Source organism: Scleropages formosus, chromosome 5 (assembly GCF_900964775.1).
Source record: "Scleropages formosus chromosome 5, fSclFor1.1, whole genome shotgun sequence".
Lineage (NCBI taxonomy): Eukaryota > Metazoa > Chordata > Actinopteri > Osteoglossiformes > Osteoglossidae > Scleropages > Scleropages formosus.
The window spans coordinates 29683079-29701434 of record NC_041810.1 but is presented as its reverse complement, the minus strand read 5'-3'; the positions used below and the strand labels follow the sequence as shown (position 1 = coordinate 29701434).

Below are 18356 nucleotides of genomic sequence, written 5' to 3'. Positions count from 1 at the left end.
GTATCTGGATCAGGTTAAACCCCTTTTTGGCTACGTAATTTTATTTAAGCACATTAACCAAAGGAAGAACAGTTGTATTCCCCCTCCGAAAGGTATAATAATGCACGTCTCCCGCAGACCATCCTGTACATCTGCATCTATAACCAGGCACTTTTGTTTAAAAGAGTGCCATCTTACAAATACCATCTTTTTCACGAGTTTACATTAAAGGTCGGCCCAGATGAACAGCTGTTCCCTGAAATATGAACTTGAACCCCCAAAAAATAGAAATTCTTGCCTAAGATAAATTGCAGTGCTCCTGCACCAGCTAGATTCTCATAAATGCCGTACTGTTTGCAAAGGACAAAAAAAAAAAAATCCATTGGTATCCCCAGGCTTTGGCTGTCTGCATTATAATGAAGCCTATGAATGTACAGCTCAGTTCTGATGTGATTCCAGACAAAAGTGCCTGTGTTTGTTCTTCCTCTCTAGAAGTTTCACCAAAAGAAAAAAAGAGAGAGAGGAGGGGAGAGTTTGAGGAGCTGGGAAAGTTCAGTGCCGGGAATCAATAGACATATTCCTCCAGCACACTGGAGTTTGTTGCCCTGGTGTTCTTTAGAATGTCTCAGTCAGGTTTTGTACATTTTCAAGGAAGCGGGGCAGAATGGTTCCTCGCACCTGTTGCTAAAACTGCCAAAGACTGATTTGGAATACAATTTTTAGGAAGGTAGGCCGGTTACTCGTGGCTATGACCAAGAGCTGACTGCGTCACATTAATAAATTGCATTCTAACTGTGTTTTTCCCTAACTTTGGTCATACAGAACCTTCATATTATGTGGTAAGTGTCGTCTCTACTCTTTTCAAAGATAGGGTTTGTAGCAGCCTGTGGTTCAGAGTAATGTATTTCTGAAAAAAATTGCACACGTTTCGAAAATATCTTTATTCCAAGAAATACAATTCCTTCACTGAATTTAATGTGTTTCAGTGTGAGTAATGTGTGTGATGTGATTTTTATCGCTTGAAAACAAGCTAAAATGCCATTGTGTAAGGAGAAAGTCAATCACAGTTCAATTAGCATGAGTTCTTTTTATGAGAATGTGTGCCGTTAACTATTGATATCGAAAAATCAATAATGAAAATGCGGAGCTAATTATTTTGGAAGTTGGTTTGTTGTGTTTTCAGTTCAAAACTTTTTTTTTTAGGCTTGCAAAAAAATTGTTGTTCAAGAAGGGGCGGACAGTGTTCTCTCTTTGGAAAGATGAGGTGTCAGTGGTTTTGTGAAGCAGAACAGTAAACATCTCGTCCCAACGCGGCCCCCCATGACCAATTAAATGTGTCGGGTTTTGGAGAAGAGGCCTGATGAAGACTGATAATTGATGTGCCCCAAACAGCAATTTGCAAGGGAGAACATAAAGTTTCACACCTTCAAATATCTGACAGCAGAGTTACTCATAAATAACAGAGAAACTGAAAACACTGAGCCATTGTCAAAACAGGCCCCTCTCCGACTTCTAAATGCAGTCTAAACATATATGTAGCAGAAATCTATAGAACCATGTTTACGCAGCGTGAAGTTAGTCCTTACTTTAAAAGTATTCATTGACTTGACAATATATTGCACAATTAAGTACACAGCACAAACAAGAACATTTAATAAATACTATATTTACCAAATACCTTTGGTGCAAAATCATATTTTCATTGCCAAAAGCATGAAAGCAGGTATACTTGAAAGGCATTTTCAAATTTAAAATAACTTAATTTACTAGAATACACTCAGAAATGTATTTAATGGCAGAGGTTTTTAATGGGATATTAATTTCAATTGCACCTCACAGTCCACCAGGTATAACAATCATCCACTCATCAATGGCTAGGACATAACTGGCAACCATGGGCTATGGGATGGTGACCTAAAACACATTGAAAGGACATGAGATCAGTTGATGAGTGGATTAGCATGTTTTGTGTGTATTGTGCCCTAGGGAGGAACTGACCCCAGGAACTGTACTGTAATTTTGCAGTATTATTTCTTCGTTTGGTCACTCCACCTGTCTATTAACCTGAGGATGGTAACTACAGTTACTAGTAGACTCCAATAAGCATTTCTAATTTTCAGCAAACCTCCTTCTCAGTTACTCAGCTTTATTGTTGAGGCTATTTGCTTTCTAGGAACCAGGTGTGTTCTCTACATGATGGCAGTACGTTTCAATTTGAATTTTTTATTGACATGTAATGGGATTCTGGATACTAGAAATCTTGGGAAGTGTGGTCATATGGATAAGTTAGTTAAAGTAGCAAGACAAAAATAATCATTGCTCCTTCAAGAAGATTTTCAAATTCATTTGCAGTTGAATGGTCTGAATACAATGGAGCTCTGCATTATTTCAGGACCTCTTTAAATCCAGGTTTAAGACCCACGTGTTCAAAATTGCTTATCAGAGCAATTTTCAAAAATCAGAGGTGGGTAGTAATGTTTTACATCTAATGTGTTACTGCCACTGAAGTAAATTCATGGAAAAATTTTCCTTTTCAGAGCAATTTTTGGCATCAATACTTTTACTTATAGACATTTTAGGGGAAAAATGTGCATTTTGTCTGTTGTGTTTCTGTTACCCTCTTTTCATTACTTCTGAATTTTTTGCTTGAAGTTTTTTAGCTTTCTCTCTAAGACCAATTTCATCTTTTACTGCATACCGAGTAGTAACAAACAGAACAGATAACATTTTGTATTGCCATGTCTTTATTTAAGAAACGGTTTGAACAATCAAAGTCATTGATTGGAAAAAAAGGTAAACCCTTATATTTAGTAACAGGAAATGCCTTTATTTATTTATTTTTTTTAAATTAAGGTTAATCATGTGGACTGTAGCAAAAGAAATAGCTATTTGTGTCTTACTAACATGTACATATGAAGCATTTAAAAAACTATGTATATAGATGTTACATTGCTCAGGTATACATATGGCTTAATGATTGCTGGGAGTTTGCTATAGTGTACAGTATCTAGTATTGGACGATATAAAGATACGGATAAAGTTGTCTCCAAAACATTAGACAGCAATAATTGTTTGTTGCTTTGGAGAAAAGCATCTGATAGATGAATTAATGTAAACTTTTTCTCAAGTGCAGGGGTTAAATGCTAGTTTTATAATTTGGGCCCTATGTTCCTGAGGTAGGCTCCAGACCACCATGATCCTAAATTAGGGCAAGTGGTTATCAGTCGTGAATGAATAATAAAGGAACAAAACACACACTAAAGGAAACTTATTTGCCAGGGAGCTTTGTATTTGAGTCCAATTGAAATTATTTTCATATGATATCATTTTCAAAATGACAAATTACTCAGATACATATTAATTTGAATCACGAATCACCATGAAACATCTAAAAAAACATTTTGTTTAACCTAAAATGGATTTTATATTTCAGATGTTTTGAAATTATCCATAGCCTTGTATTAAAATAGAAATTTTTTTCAGCGACATGCCATCTTAAGTTTGTCTGGCCTTTAGGCTATTTCTAGCAAGCTTTTTATTTCAACAATTTTTTAAAAAAAAATATATTTAGCATGCAGTTCAACAATGTTTAATACGAACATTTTTCTTAAGGAAATCTATTGAAGACATAAAGACGCTCTTTTCAAAGGGTGAGATGTGGCCATATTTTCCATCCCAAGTTCACTTACAAGTTCACTCAGAAATGAGTGATTTCATTTAAACTGGTAGATGAAGCACAGTAATGGCATGAATGCTGTTTTGTGAGAGATGTACCCTCGAACCCCAATGAAACATTTTTTTCCGTCTCAGAAACTATTGCAGCATTTCCCCTACTCATCTAAATACAGGCTTCGATTCAGCTGGAATAAACAGGAGAACTGACATTTTAATATTGTGCAATGCTCGACTTGACCATCTTTCATCAAAATGTCTTTAGTCATATAAGCACTGAAAGGAAAATCACATTTTCTGAAAAGTTTGCAAGGAAACAGAATGCCTATTAAACTGGAGGTTTTATGAAAATCACTCTAAATGGATAAGACCAATAATAAAACTCCTGAGCTACCAGTGTTCTTTTATCACTTAACCATAAAACCAAGTGAACAATTTAATTTCAACATTCACTTTTAAGTGAGTTTGTTTGCTAATTGTTTTCTGAGTTTATTCAAACCTGCTTTATACTGGCAAACAAATTTTTGGACATTTAACAACATTTTTGGAAATAAAAAAAACAAGTCAGAAGAAAATTGAGAACAACTGTATGTTAGTTTATGGGGGTATGGTAGTGCAGTGGGTATGACCGGGTCCTGCTCTCTGGTGGGTCTGGGGTTCAAGTCCCACTTGGGGTGCCTTGTGACGGACTGGCGTCCTGTCCTGCGTGTGTCCCTTATGCCCTGAGCTGCCAGGTTAGGCTCTGGTTCTCTGCAACCCTGTATTGGACAAGCGGTTCAGAAAGTGTGTGTGTGTGTGGTCCCACTTATTAACTATTTTTGACCGCTTTTGGTTACACCCGTCTGAAAGTTATATTAAAATTGTTTCTGGGATGGTAATTGTCATTTAAGAACAATGTTCCTAGTCCAGTCTGCTGTAACTAGTTTTTATTTCCAGTTTTGATAATATTGTAATATTGTTGTATTGACTTTTGATGAGTGACTTTATTGGTTCTGAAACAAGGTGTAAAACACATAGCTTTTATTAACCATTTAAAGAAAAATTAAATTATTGTTGTTTTGTTGTATTTTTCTGATGTTCAAAACTCTTTTTTTTATTGATGTGCTGGGCAATTCTTTTGGTGTCTTGCAGAAGGAATGGAATATATAGGAGATGGGACTGCTCCTGTGTGGCGGACGTAGTATAACACACTTTTCCTCTCTACTTGCGACATAAGCAATGGAAGTTTGAATGGAGCACTGACACCTGCCCAATTTTTTCTGTATTGATTGGAAAAGAGGAGGAATAAGATTAGACCTGAGTCTGAAAAATGGACTGTTATGCTTTGCTGCCTTTGCTAATTGTCTCATCTGTGATGGGATGCTACGCAACAGAAGATGCACAAACTAAAAGGCCGTGTCTAGAAATGCGCAGTCCCAACGCTACACAACATGTGGCTCATCGGCGCTTCAGACGCGGCTGGATATGGAAGCAATTTTTTGTCCCAGAAGAAGATCCTGCTCCACAGATTATTGGGGAGGTAAATCAAAGAAAACTTGCAGTAACTTTGTCTTAAAAGTTTGCATTACCCAATTTAGTAGAAGTAATACATAAAAATAAATACCTTGAATGCAAATATCATGCTGCTTTTCATAATTTTTTTCATAACAACTTGAAGAAGAGTGATGTCTCAATTAAGAAGAGAAAATTCAAAATCCTTGTCTGTCTCTGTTTTTGTCTGATGTAGCTGAAATCGGATTTCGACAAGGGGGATTTGTCGATCATGTACCTTCTGTCTGGTGAGGGTGCTGGTGACGTGTTTGAAATAGATGAATACACGGGTAAGATTCGGACTTTAAGGAAGCTGGACCGAGAGGAGAAAGCTTTTTATACCCTCCGTGCCCAGGCCATAAACCGGAAAAACAACCAGCCCATTGAACCTGAATCAGAATTCATAGTGAAAGTCCAGGACATAAATGACAACATGCCACAGTTCCAGAATGAACCTTACATGTCCATCATCCCAGAAATGTCTCCTACAGGTATGTTTGCCCTCAAATTTTGATATAATTATTATAATGTGTTTAGCAAATCCTTTTTTTTTTTAGCTTGGTGTATCTGTAAAAGTCCAATATGAGAATAAATTAGCGGTGATTTCCCAAAGCCTGTGGTGCAGTGGGTTTGCTGAGGGCCTGGTCTTTGGTAGCTCTGAGGTTCAGGTCCTGCTAGAGGTGCCTTGTGACAGACTAGCATCCTGTTCTGCATTTGTCCCCTCCTGTGTTGCTGGGTTAGGCTCTAGGTTGCTGTGACCGTGCTTAGGACAAGCAGTTGTGGGTAATGTGTGTGGAAGGGAGATTTATTAAAAACACATTTATCACTCATACAAAACCAGCCTTCTTTACTTTCTATGAAAATGTTTCATATTGAAAGAATTTTAAATGTTTAGAAATTGTAACATACTTTATTAGCAATTGTTACAATAACAAACAAAAAAGATTGCTATGAAAATGAATCAAATTTAAATTTACATGAATTTATTTAGCAGATGCCTTTGCTAAGGAAGAAGTCTGTGTGTGTGTGTGTGTGTGTCTGACAGTCAGACACACTCCCCAATGCCCCAGTGTCACTCAAAACACTGAGCACACCACTCCCAGTTGAGAAAACTCTGCAGAATCCATAATTTTTTTTTTTTTTTAAATTCCCACGTGAATCCCAACTTGGACCAACAGCACCCGTCTAATATTTCCTGCTGCAGGGACGACAGTGATGCAGGTGACAGCCACAGATGCTGACGATCCCCAGTACGGGAACAATGCCAAGCTCATCTATTCCATACTGCAAGGGGAGCCCTACTTCTCAGTAGAGCCAAAAACAGGTAGCACAACATAATAGGAATGCTGGTGTTTTCAAGAATAACAATGAGCTTTTGAAATTGCAATTTTCTTCTTCTCATTTTGTTCTCAGTAGCTGTGGAATTTGTCAGGTAGTGGTCTATGGGATTATAGCAGAAGCGATGTGAGCGGTCACCGGTATTGTGCACACGATGTCTAAAACAGTTATGCTGGTATACTTTGTTTTTCTTAATGTATGCCGGAGTCTTTCTGATGTTCAAATGTAAATTGCAGAATTACCGTGATGACCTTGTGTATTGTATGCCTCTGTGAAACCTGTAAAACACCACTTTTAGATGATTTTAGACTAACGTTACAGTTTTTTCCCATTAGGCATACTGAAACATGATCTGTTTTAATAATCAAAAGAACAATGGTTTTGGTAAATTTCCCTTAACGTCCATAACCAGTTATTCATCAGGTCATCATAACATAACACAAGTCCAGGCAATCATGAAATCTTTATGATCAGCTGCTGTTTTACATATTTTGCTTTCAAATCCTATGCCTTTTAGAAGACAAACTCTCTTTTTCAATGGTTACACACTATGCTGTCAAAATTTCTTGTGAAGGTCATTATAGGAGTAGGCACAGAGACGCACCATACCATGATGGATGGTTACACATTGCCCACATCTTGGGCTCCTTGAACACTGGAGCACAGGCTTTACTTCATGCCTTTCAGGTATTATTGTGACCTCACTGCCCGACATGGACAGGGAGGCTCGGGAGAAGTACTTTGTGATTGTGCAGGTGAAGGACATGATGGGCCTGTCCGGGGGCTACTCCGCCACTACCACGGTGACTGTCAGCCTTTCCGATGTCAATGACAATGGACCCATCTTCCAACACAGTGAGTTGCACTATCTTTCTGAGACAGAACTCTGGGTGATTTAATCTCTGCCTTTGACTCACCCTCTAATAAGAACACAATAATTGTATCTCATTAGTGAAACCACTTTGCTCTCTATATGCAAAATGTATAATAGTTATGGCCAATTAGCTTTTACTGGATCATTAAACATTTTTATTTAGTTCTAACCTAGTTGTACGAACATGGTGACATTGACCAGTAAAACCATATTACAAAGTCTGTTAGTGCACTGGAGCACGAAAAGCAAGCTTTCCTTATTAAAAAAGTTTACATTACATTCCAGATTACCCTCCCAAGCATCACTTTCCTGAGCAACACTTAACTGCCCAAGGAGTGAAAGGATAATATCGGCAGATATAGGCAGCAGTAATCAAACTTTCTGTGCACAGATCTGAAATGTTGTTGGACAGAGTAAGGAAACAAATTAGATCTGTAGACAAAAAAATAATATACTGTACACCAGTATAAATGCCTAAAATAAAATGTGGATAATCTGACAATTGTAGATCAATCAATCGCTCAATCAATGAATCACTTAATTACAAGAGTACTTTAGTCTTTACCAATTCAGCACACAAGTACTTTGTGCACAAATGCAAATTCCATGTTCACAGCAAGTACATATTTATACAGAATTCGTCAAAATACTTGAGCTAGCTGAAGTCATACGATGAAACACTTGCAATTTTGCTTTCACAACGAGAGACTTTTTCTATAGATCTTGGACACCGTAATACATTTCCAGTGCGATGCACGCTGTAAATCAACTAGAGACATTTAATCCTTCACACGTGAAAGAACATTTGTCATGACCTTTGCAAACAAGCATCAACTTTGTATGGATCAACTTTATGGAAATGAATTACTAGCAGAGGACTAGAGCTTTGCAAAACTGGCTCAAGTTCAACAATTAATTGCTGTTTTTTTTTCCCTGTACAACACTTTTAAGTTTTCATATAGTATTAACAAAAACAGTTTTGAAGATGTAATTTTGCAGACTTTTGCAGTTTTGCCAATATTGTAATTTCTGAAATGAACCTTTCACTATTTCTTACAAACATTTTTTTTTTTTGAGGGAAGTTTTTTCCAAAGAAGTCATTTCACTGAGCGCAAGCATTTTTATTTGATCCTCTGCTGCAGATTGCACCCATGTTTTTTGGCAGTAATAGTACTACCTCAGCTTAAAAACCAAGCAATATCCATAAAAGAAAAAGGCAGCAGTATATATTAGTGGCACAAAATTTGACATTTTCAAAAGAAGGATTCATTGAATGCACGTTACAATGGAAACACATAAGATAAAAATTATTCTGATTTGTGAAATACGGACTTGTGCAATTACTCCACATTATTTGGGGCAGCAGTTAGTGTAGCACCGGAAAGCACGTAGGCTTCCTTTAAACCCAGGATTGCTGGTCCAGATCCTATTTCTACTGTATTTCTGCTGCCTTTAGCAAGGCAACTCAAGATGCTCCAGGTAAAAACCAGAAAAGTTGGAAAATTTACAAAATTGCAAAATTTTGCAAATTGAAAAATTGCAAATTGCAGAATTTTTCTACATTTACAAAAGTAAACCTCCATGTCACTTTGGATGAAATAAAAATCATTGCAATTCAAAATGTTACGGAACTAGTCATGATGATCCAGTGCTCAAGAAAGAGCCAACTGCATGTAAACATCTTGCAAATGAAGAAAAGTAAAATAAAAATTCAGACGGTCGCGCTCATAAAAACGAAACGCCTTTGTTTCACATTTCATTCCATGTCTCCACAGATCTCTATTCCTTTGGTGTGGCAGAGTCTGCCCCTGTTGGCACCACCGTGGGTAGGATAAAAGCAGATGACAGTGATGTCGGTGTCAATGCCAGGATGAACTACAGCTTGGAAGAGAAAGAGGGAAGTGACACATTCCACATCCGCACTGATCCAGTCACACAGGAAGGCATAATTCTGCTTGCCAAGGTAAATAAATTGAATAATCATATTATTTTCTGCCAGGTGATTAGGGTACCAGCACCAGTAGACTATATTCATTTTGACTGATTGATTTTGCTGCATTTTACAGCAAAATACTGCAAACATTTAAATGTCAAAAAAGGAAGAATGAAATTATGAAAACATCTTCTGCAGCCCATTTTGTGGGCTCTTGCAAGTTCTGCTGTCATCTTGTCAACTGTGTTTTCATTTATGCTTATTAGTTATCTGTGGTTGAGTTTTTTTATGGGGAAGGTTTTGTTGTTATGTGTTAATTTTGTTTCATCTGCCTGGGAACAGCTCATAGTTTAGTGGTTAGTGCTGTTGCCTCTCAACCCCAAAGGTGATAGTTTGATTCCAACTTCTGCCTCTAGTACTCTTGAGCAAGGTACTTATCCTAAGAAATTGCTTTATTAAAATTACCCAACTGTATAAATGAGTAAATAATTGTAAGTTGCTTTGGAGAAAAGGGTCAACTAAGTGTAGTTTGAGAATACAAAGGCAATCTTGTTGTTGGCAGTATTTCAGTTTCTGCTGTGATGCTTGACATTTCTTTACACATGAGCATTATTTCTTGTAGGGTCACATGGCTTTAGGTCCATAGAACAATCCTTCTGGTTTACATTTTATTCCAAGATTGTAGCCATCTTCCCTTTACAAGCAGAATTTACATACTGTAGGTCTTTTCAATTTGTTAAAAAAATATTCAGTGCGGAACCAATCACAAGATGTGTGATACAAATTATAGTGCTAGGATTTGCCTTTAAATATTGCTAAATAGTTTGCTATTGTCTTCCCCATCATCACAACAGTAAAGAAATGGTACGCGTAAAATAAAATCTATTCCAAATAGCTATAACATTCACTGTTTGAGGTGATGATTTGTGAAAGTGATATTTATGTAAACAATGACAAGTACAATTTTACGATTACATTTTTGTAGACTTGCTGGCTGTTGGCTGCTTGCCCTCCACTACTCCCCATGAAATATCTATCTTGGTTGTCAGCTGGGGCTGGTTCTATGTGTTGGGCTCTCGTATATAGGTTAAACATACACCGTGAAATCACCTGGGGCAAAAATGCTGAATTTATTTCGCTTATTCCCATGCACTCCTCCTCACTACAGACACTTATGATGTCCCTTCCAAACATCACAACATAAAGATGGAACTTCTGCATCATCATCATCACCACCTAAATAAAACAAGAAGTAAAACAAAATTAAACTACATAAGAGAACTTAATGTGATGTGAGAGCCTACTTTTATTCCCACAATTAAGAGAAAATTGTATGAATTTGAAAGAAGGTGCCATGCTGCAAGTTTTGCTCTCTGTCCGTTGGCTATAAAAAATGTTCATTTTCAAGCAAATGTTAATTTCTCAAGGGATAAGTAAATATCAATTTATTCAGCCCAACGTACCGTTTTGGAACGGTACTTAAAGAATATAGTAGTCGTCTTACTGGGATTCATTAGTTCATAAAATTGATTCTTACAGTTATTATTTTGTATAATGAGTCTTATTAATCATTAAAGGATTTACATGCAAGAGGTTTAACAGACTGTGTGACTGGCTTTTTGATTACTTAATGTCATTAATTATATTTCACATTTTCCATGTTACAGTGCAGAATGTTCCGGTGGTTTAGAGTAAATACATAATTTTGAACTAGCTCAAATACTTTTCATAAATTTGAATTTAAATATTGCTAAATGTATCCTATTTCACAAATTCTGCTTGCATTGACTGACAACATGTATGTAAATGATTTGACTAGATACTTTTACTAGCGTGTAATTAAGTTATAATATTTCCCAGGTTCAGTGTATTTCAAAATGCCAGGTACACGACACCTAGATTATAACAAGAAGCTCCAGTCAACTCCTTCTTTTTCTTTTACTCTTAGACCTTGGATTATGAAGCCAAAAGGCAATTTTTCTTGGCTGCAGAAGCTTGGAATGACCATGTGGATACGCGCTTCCTCAGTTATGATGAGTTCCGAGACCGGACCAACTTGAAGATCGTTGTGGAGGATGTGGATGAGCCTCCCGTCTTTTTGTTGGAGGTGTATGACTGGAAAATTCATGAAAATGCAGCCCTGGGAACATCAGTAGGCACCGTCAGTGCCAGGGATTCGGACACAGCTAATAATCCTGTTAGGTAACCCTAAATTCATTGCAGTCATGTCCCAGTTCTCACCTCAAAATGATTTTGTTTCTCAAAAAAAATGAACAGTCTGCCTCGTAATCAGACATAAACAGTAGCATGCAACATTTACCCCATTTCTTATACTTAAAAAAATATTTTGAGAAATTACATTTCTGCATAGTTTTTCATTTTATTACTTTTACTCCTACTTGATTACATTAGTGGAAGTGGAAAAGTGGAAAAGGAAAAATGAAAAAAGTTTTCATATGTTTAATATATTAAGAATATGATATTGCATTGTTTACTGAAAAAAAAAAGCTGCATCCGGGGCAGTGGTACAACTTTTTTTTTTTCTAAATTTATGATAATGTTAAAACAAATATTTGAGGGCCATTTGCAGTTTATTAAAATTTTAGTGAATATTTAATGTAACTTTTGAATAGTGTGAATGGATTTTCCTCATTTTATATTAAATCTGTCTGCCTTTCCTCCCCTGCTTCCCCCTTACGGGACACCACTACATGCCACTGGAACCAGCAATTTGGCTCCAGTGGTTTGAATCCCTCCTACTGTTATACCCTAAATTTCTCCAGTGAGAATTACCCAGTTGTGTAATGGTTAAACCATGGTAGGCAGGTATCTTTGGGTAGAGCATCAGCTAAATGAATACATGTAACACATGTTCATAGATTTTATTAACCCTACAGGGATTTGGATTTTCTTAGGATTTTGACTATCTGAACTGAGTGGATATTTGGATAATACTACTTTATATCCAGGTTTTCTAATTGTGCTACAGCCAGTAGTGTAGACATTAGGGGTAATGACTGGTAACAGTTGCCAATTTCAACCCTGCTTCTACCATCTTGCTCTTGCCTTTGAGAAATGAATTTGCCCTAAACGGCTCCAAAATAAATACATGTATTTGCTGTTTTTATCAACCGCTTGTTGTCTGTGGTGCTGGAGTCTCACAGTGCTTGGGCTGTGCATTTGGACATGGGTTCAAATCTGGCTGAGTGTGTATGGAGTTTGTACATTCCCTCCATGAAAGTGTGGTTTTTCTCTCTCTTCTGCTGTGAGTCCAAAGACACGTTGAAAGTGAATCGTCACTCTAAGTAACCTGTAGTGTGTGAATGTAGGGGTGAATGAGTGAGTGTTTGATTTTCTTGTGATCCACTGGCATCCCATCCAGGGTGAACGCTGCCTTATGCCCTTTGCTTCTGGGATATGCTCCAAACCATTCTGTACCTTCTTTCTGTGTCAGATTTTATCTTATCAGGTGCTACCATTAATAGTCATATTAATTTTTTATTACGTTAGTGTTGACATTGTGGGGGGTGCGGCGGCGTGATGGGTTCAGCCAGTGGCTGCTGTATGGTGGGTCTGGGGTTTGAGTCCTGCTCGGGGTCCCTTGAAATGGACTGGCGTCCCGTCCTGGGTGTGTCCTCTTCCCCTTCGGCCCTGCACCCTGTGTTGCAGGGTAAGGCTCCCGCTTGCCGGGACAAGCAGTTGTTGTTGATGATGGACGGGTGTTGACATTACTTTCCTCCTCATCATTTTCATTTCATGGTTAAGGTCTTCGAAATTAACAGTGATAGGATAAGCTGTACAAAGGTGTTGGTAGTAGTGTAATGAGAGAATTTGATATTCAGTTAGCACATAGTTTTCGTCATTTGGATGCTTGTCGCAGAACCATAGCCGCGTGCTATTTGGAATTACAATCCATGGAAGTATCTCTCCCAGACATTTCCATTGCAGCACAAATTTTTTGGTGTAAAATTTCCTTTAAAAATGTATTAACTGCACATTTTAACAAAATAAATCAATAAATCGTTTAATGGCAGGCATTATTTTAATTTAATTCATAAGGAAAAAAATAAGACAAAAAAAAAATCTGTATCTTAACACAGGCTGTCAAACAGGACATTCTGGGAAGAGCTGCTTTGCACCAAAACTGCCCAGCTGGTCGAAGGTTTAAAGTTACGTTACACTCAAAATATAATGGAGTTCTGTCAGTCAGAACGTATAGTGACTGGACATAGAAATATGCATACATTCAGATTACATGATATTATTATTAAAAACAGCGATCAGGCTAATATTTAAATCAAACACATATTTTCATCTTTTTTTTTTTTTTCCCCCAGATACAGCATTGAAAAAGACACCGATGTGAAGAAAATGTGGAAGATCGATCCGAACAATGGAACAATTATTGTGGCGAAACCACTGGACCGAGAGAGTAGAGCCTGGCACAATTTAACTGTGACAGCCACTGAGACAAGTAAGCCAGAGCACTCAGCCCAGACCCAGAGCTGAATATGGACCAACTCCATGGTTCCCCTACAGGACTTTTAATTGCAACAAATGCTCCACTTTTGTTTATCTATTGACTGAATGATTGATGAACCGCTTTTGCAGGGCAAAACGGTTTGTCTTCCTTTGTGCTGGTCTTCATCAAAGTGCTGGATGTCAATGACAACGCACCGCAGTTTTCTAGAGAGCATCATCCATACATCTGTGAAGGAGTACAGTCTGGAGAGGTAAATTTTACCCACACTTTTGCTTTGTACTGTAGATCAAAGTTCTCTCAATTAGCTCAGGTGAGGGGTCACCATTGTATATATTCATATTTATTCATTTAGCTGACACTTTCCTTCAAAGAGACTGTTGCAGTACAATTATTTACCCATCTAAACAGCTGGGTAACTTTACTGGAGGAATTTAGGCTTATTACCTTACTCCATGGTACTAGAGCCAGGGGTGAGATTCAAACCTGCAACCGACGGGTCCAAAGGCAGCAGCTGTCTGGAGGTGAGATGTGCATTATTGATTATTGATATATGGCTCTGTATCTAGTTATATTAATATCAAAAATAAGTTTGTTAGTATATATTATAAAAAGAACAATAAAAAAGCTGCTGTGCAAAAGCTTTAATAAGTCTAAATATTTACACATGATTTAATATTTATTCATCATAAGACGATATTAACGTACAGAAAATTCTTGCCAACCCCTCAAGTACAGTTTGAATGAATCGCCGCGACTGGGGAAGGGACGCGTTCGGTTTCTCCGCAGGGTCTCTCGCGTGGCTCTCGATCGCTTTGTCACGTTACCCATAAGGCAAGCGCCTCGTCTCCATCCTCCAGCTCGTCGATCTCATCAGCGCTGTGGACGAGGACGAGGAGGAAGAGGGACACCAGTTCTATTTCACGCTGGTCCCCGAGAAGCGCATCAACCCTAACTTCACTCTGAGGGACAACCAAGGTCAGAAGCAAGAAGAGGGCTCACGTGTGTTTAACTGGTTTCCTTTTAAGGAACCCAAGGAACAGTATAACAGTTTATGATTCATAACAACAGTATAATCATCTACAACAGAAAGAAACCCAAAAAACCTCTCTTTCAACAATGAATGTGTATGAACAAGGACCTGATATTCATGTTCAGTGCTGATCCAAATTATTATAAGTACCAGGTCGTTATAGCAAGAATAGATATTGATAAGTGTAAATATTTAATACCCTGCTAGCCTTGGTCCCCAGTAACACTGACGCCTTCGCAGTGATTTCCCTTTCTGCATTACACAGACAACACAGCCAGCATCCTGACCCGCAGGAGCTCCTTCACACGACAGGACCGTCACCAGTACCTTCTCCCCATCGTCATAGCTGACAGCGGTGTCCCACCACTCAGCAGCACAACAACTCTCACCATCATTGTCTGCAGCTGCCACCCGACTGGCCACTGTCCGGCTGGTGGAGTGGAGGCTTTTGCCCTTACGATGGGCCTCAGCATTCAGACTCTCATTGGTGTCCTGGTCTGTCTTCTCATGGCCACAGGTAAGAGCAGCTGCACCAAGCCAACAGCTCTCATGTACTCAATGTCACCTAGGATCATTTCCATAATCTCAATAGAACGAAAAAGAAAAGCTATATGTACACAGATTCAGGTCTAACTCTTCCAAAAAGCCAGCAAAACAGGAATTAAAACAGGGATTGCCCGGTATAATGACTTTAATAACTGTGTAATAATTTTACGGCAGTCATGTAAGCTTTTTTGTAAAACCATGAACAATGTTAAGTCTAGATTAGCAATATTAACTGTTTTGTTGCAGCCAAGTTTTCAAAACATCGTTGTCTGAAACCACTCACCTTAACTTCCATTCCATTTTACGAAGCACTTGTCCTGAGCTAGGTTGTAGTGATCCGGAGCATTTACGAGAAGCACTGGGTGCAGGGCTAAGGGGGGGTACACCCTGGATGGGATGCTAGTCTATAATCAGGGTAGCCACTTACACTCCAAAGGCAATTTCAAGTCACCAACTCACCTGAACTACATGTCTTTGGACTGTGGGAAGAAACCTGAGTACCCAGAGGAAACAGACACAGAAAGAACATGCAAACTCCACATATACTGTGCAGGATTTGAACTCACATTCCTTCATACCACCGAGGTGCTTTGAGGTGGCAGTACTGTGCCACCATGCCACTCGGATATTTGAAACATAACAACCGATAAATTACAATATATATATATATATATATATATATATATATAAAAAATTTAAAGTAAGGTTATTCTGAACACATCACAACATGGACAGTAGATGTTTAGAGTCTGTCTCAATAACATAGACATTTACACTGGTGACATTTGTCTTGAAGTTAAAACTGTCAGAGATACTGCTTGGGGAACAAGCAATCTGCATCATTTTACTTCCTGATATCAGCATCTATTATTATAATGCACAGAGATTGTAAACTTCAAGCAGTATCTAGTAATATATGAACTTTCCTAAGTCCTCTTCTTTGTGCAAAAAAAAAACAAAAAAAAAACACCATTACTGAAAATGTTGTGTTCCATCACATTCTCGGGTCTTTGTGGTTTATTCCTTATATTGGTTTTTGAATTTCCCATCCAATTAAAGGATACTTCTTTTTTTTGGACAGAGTGGAGTTAGCTTGATCTAATTCCACTTGTACTAAACATCTTTACATCAACCTGGCAAGTATTCAGTGTCTTAATGTATAATGTCATTAACGCATTTATTATTCATTTGATCCCCATCCTGATTAGCAGGATTTCATTAACAAAACCTAACTCTTGGATAATGGATTTCATAAAATCTTTAGCGTAAAGCTGTTCTCTGTTTTTCCAGAAAAAAAAAAAAAAAAAAATGATTTATATGTTTACAAATGTACGTGACAATGTTTCGCCCACATGAAAATACAAAGTGAAGACTGCAAATGACTACTAAACTTTGGCTGCTGTAAGGGTTATGGTTAGGGTTAATTTGTGATGAGCTATAATTGGCGGCAATAATTGTTGAACTTGACCCACAGTGCCCTTCTGACTAATCCTGGACTCTACATTAACCGCTCATTTGCCACAAGCTCCATGTTTGTCTGTTTTACATTCGCAGTCCTGTCCATACTAATGCTGGCAGTGAGGAGGCGCAAGAAGAAACAGCAGGGAGAGTCGAAGGAAGACGAGAGTAAGCCAGACCCGTGGGAGGCTTCGGAGAAGGTGCTGCGCTACATGGAGCCAGGGGCCGAGGTCGACTCGGGGGCCAGTCCTCCGGTCCCTCTCAGGCCCCATCCCAGGCGGAAGGGCCGGCAGCAGTGGCGAGCAGAGGTGGCAGCCAGCATCCGCATGTCACTTCGGCAGTCGTACAACGTCGGCCCTGAGGATGAGGTCTTCCGCCAGTTCATCCAGGACAGGCTGTACGAGGCGGATCACGACCCGTATGCGCCACCTTTCGACTGCCTCCGCACCTACGCCTTTGAGGGGATGGGCTCTTCTGCCGGGTCACTCAGTTCTCTGGAGTCCAGCACGTCAGAGCAGAGTCCAGAGCGACCCAGAGACCAGGGGATGCCATTTATGAGGCTGACACTCTGGCATGGGGGCAAAGAGGAAGAAACACACTTCTGAGACAGCACTGCAAGTCTCTTAAGAAAACTGGGGTGGGGGTGGGGGTGCTGCCTATGAGGAATGACGCAGAATCTGTTTCATACCCTTTTCTGCCCTTTAACTTTTGATTAGACCTTTTGTTAAAACGATTGTAATACAACAATTTTTGATACACCTATTTATAACTGCGGGGCAATAAATTTAGATGTGTAGTGTTTTTGAAAAACTAACAATGTTTGCATTTTTATTTGACGTCTTCACGTTTCCAAAGAAAGTGGGGTAAAAGTTATTCTGAAATATCCAAGTGGAATTGTTAAATGTATGTTTCGATTTGTAATCCTCTGTTTGATATAAAATGAATGTTCGTGTGAGACTTGTAGTTTAAGACAATTCCTCATGGGTTCTGCTTTAAAAATCTGTCCACATCACTCATACTGGTATATTCTGGTATATTCCTAAGCTAAGATGTAATGTATTGCATGACCATACAAGTTTTGCTTTTCAGTTATTATGCAAGTAAGGACAAGATTAACATTGCTGATCTATTCATTTACATACATTTACATCTATTCACTTAGCAGATGCTTTTCTCCAGAGTGACTTCCAATGAACTCTATGTAGTGTTATCAGCCCACACACCTTATTCACCGTGGTGATTTACACTGCTAGATACACTACTTACAATGGGTCACTCATCCATAGTGGAACACACTCTGCCTGTTACTCGCCCACTATTCACATAATAAAGGAAAAAATTAAGATGCTCTAATAGTGGCAACAAACCAAAGTACTGGTCTACTACAGGCATTCTTGTTTTCATAAGCACCTCTCATTTTTCAGGGTAAAACACGGCATAACTCGGTTTTGTGATAGTGACCCACAGCGTTGGCGGATTTCATGCATATGTTTCCTACACTGACTTCAACGGA

The 18356-nt window shown here is 38.5% G+C and overlaps 1 protein-coding gene across 6 annotated transcripts; it reads left to right on the top strand.

Annotated features, from left to right (window-relative positions):
* The first annotated feature begins 565 nt into the window (after positions 1-565).
* On the top strand, positions 566-18037 carry cdh19 (cadherin 19, type 2). Of its 6 annotated transcripts, none has more exons than XM_018765809.2 (13): positions 566-706; positions 802-818; positions 5025-5170; positions 5378-5672; positions 6386-6505; positions 7207-7374; positions 9169-9356; positions 11275-11528; positions 13664-13800; positions 13938-14059; positions 14667-14784; positions 15105-15356; positions 16940-18037. In XM_018765809.2, exons 3-13 carry the CDS (start codon positions 5057-5059, stop codon positions 17446-17448), a joined length of 2277 nt encoding a protein of 758 aa, XP_018621325.2. In that variant the 5' UTR covers positions 566-706; positions 802-818; positions 5025-5056; the 3' UTR covers positions 17449-18037. The 6 variants fall into 6 exon arrangements, with proteins under 6 accessions (XP_018621325.2, XP_018621324.2, XP_018621322.2 ...); XM_018765808.2 differs by having other exon boundaries at positions 4783-5170; XM_018765806.2 differs by adding an exon at positions 2372-2443 and having other exon boundaries at positions 566-818; positions 4783-5170.
* The last annotated feature ends 319 nt before the right edge of the window (positions 18038-18356 follow it).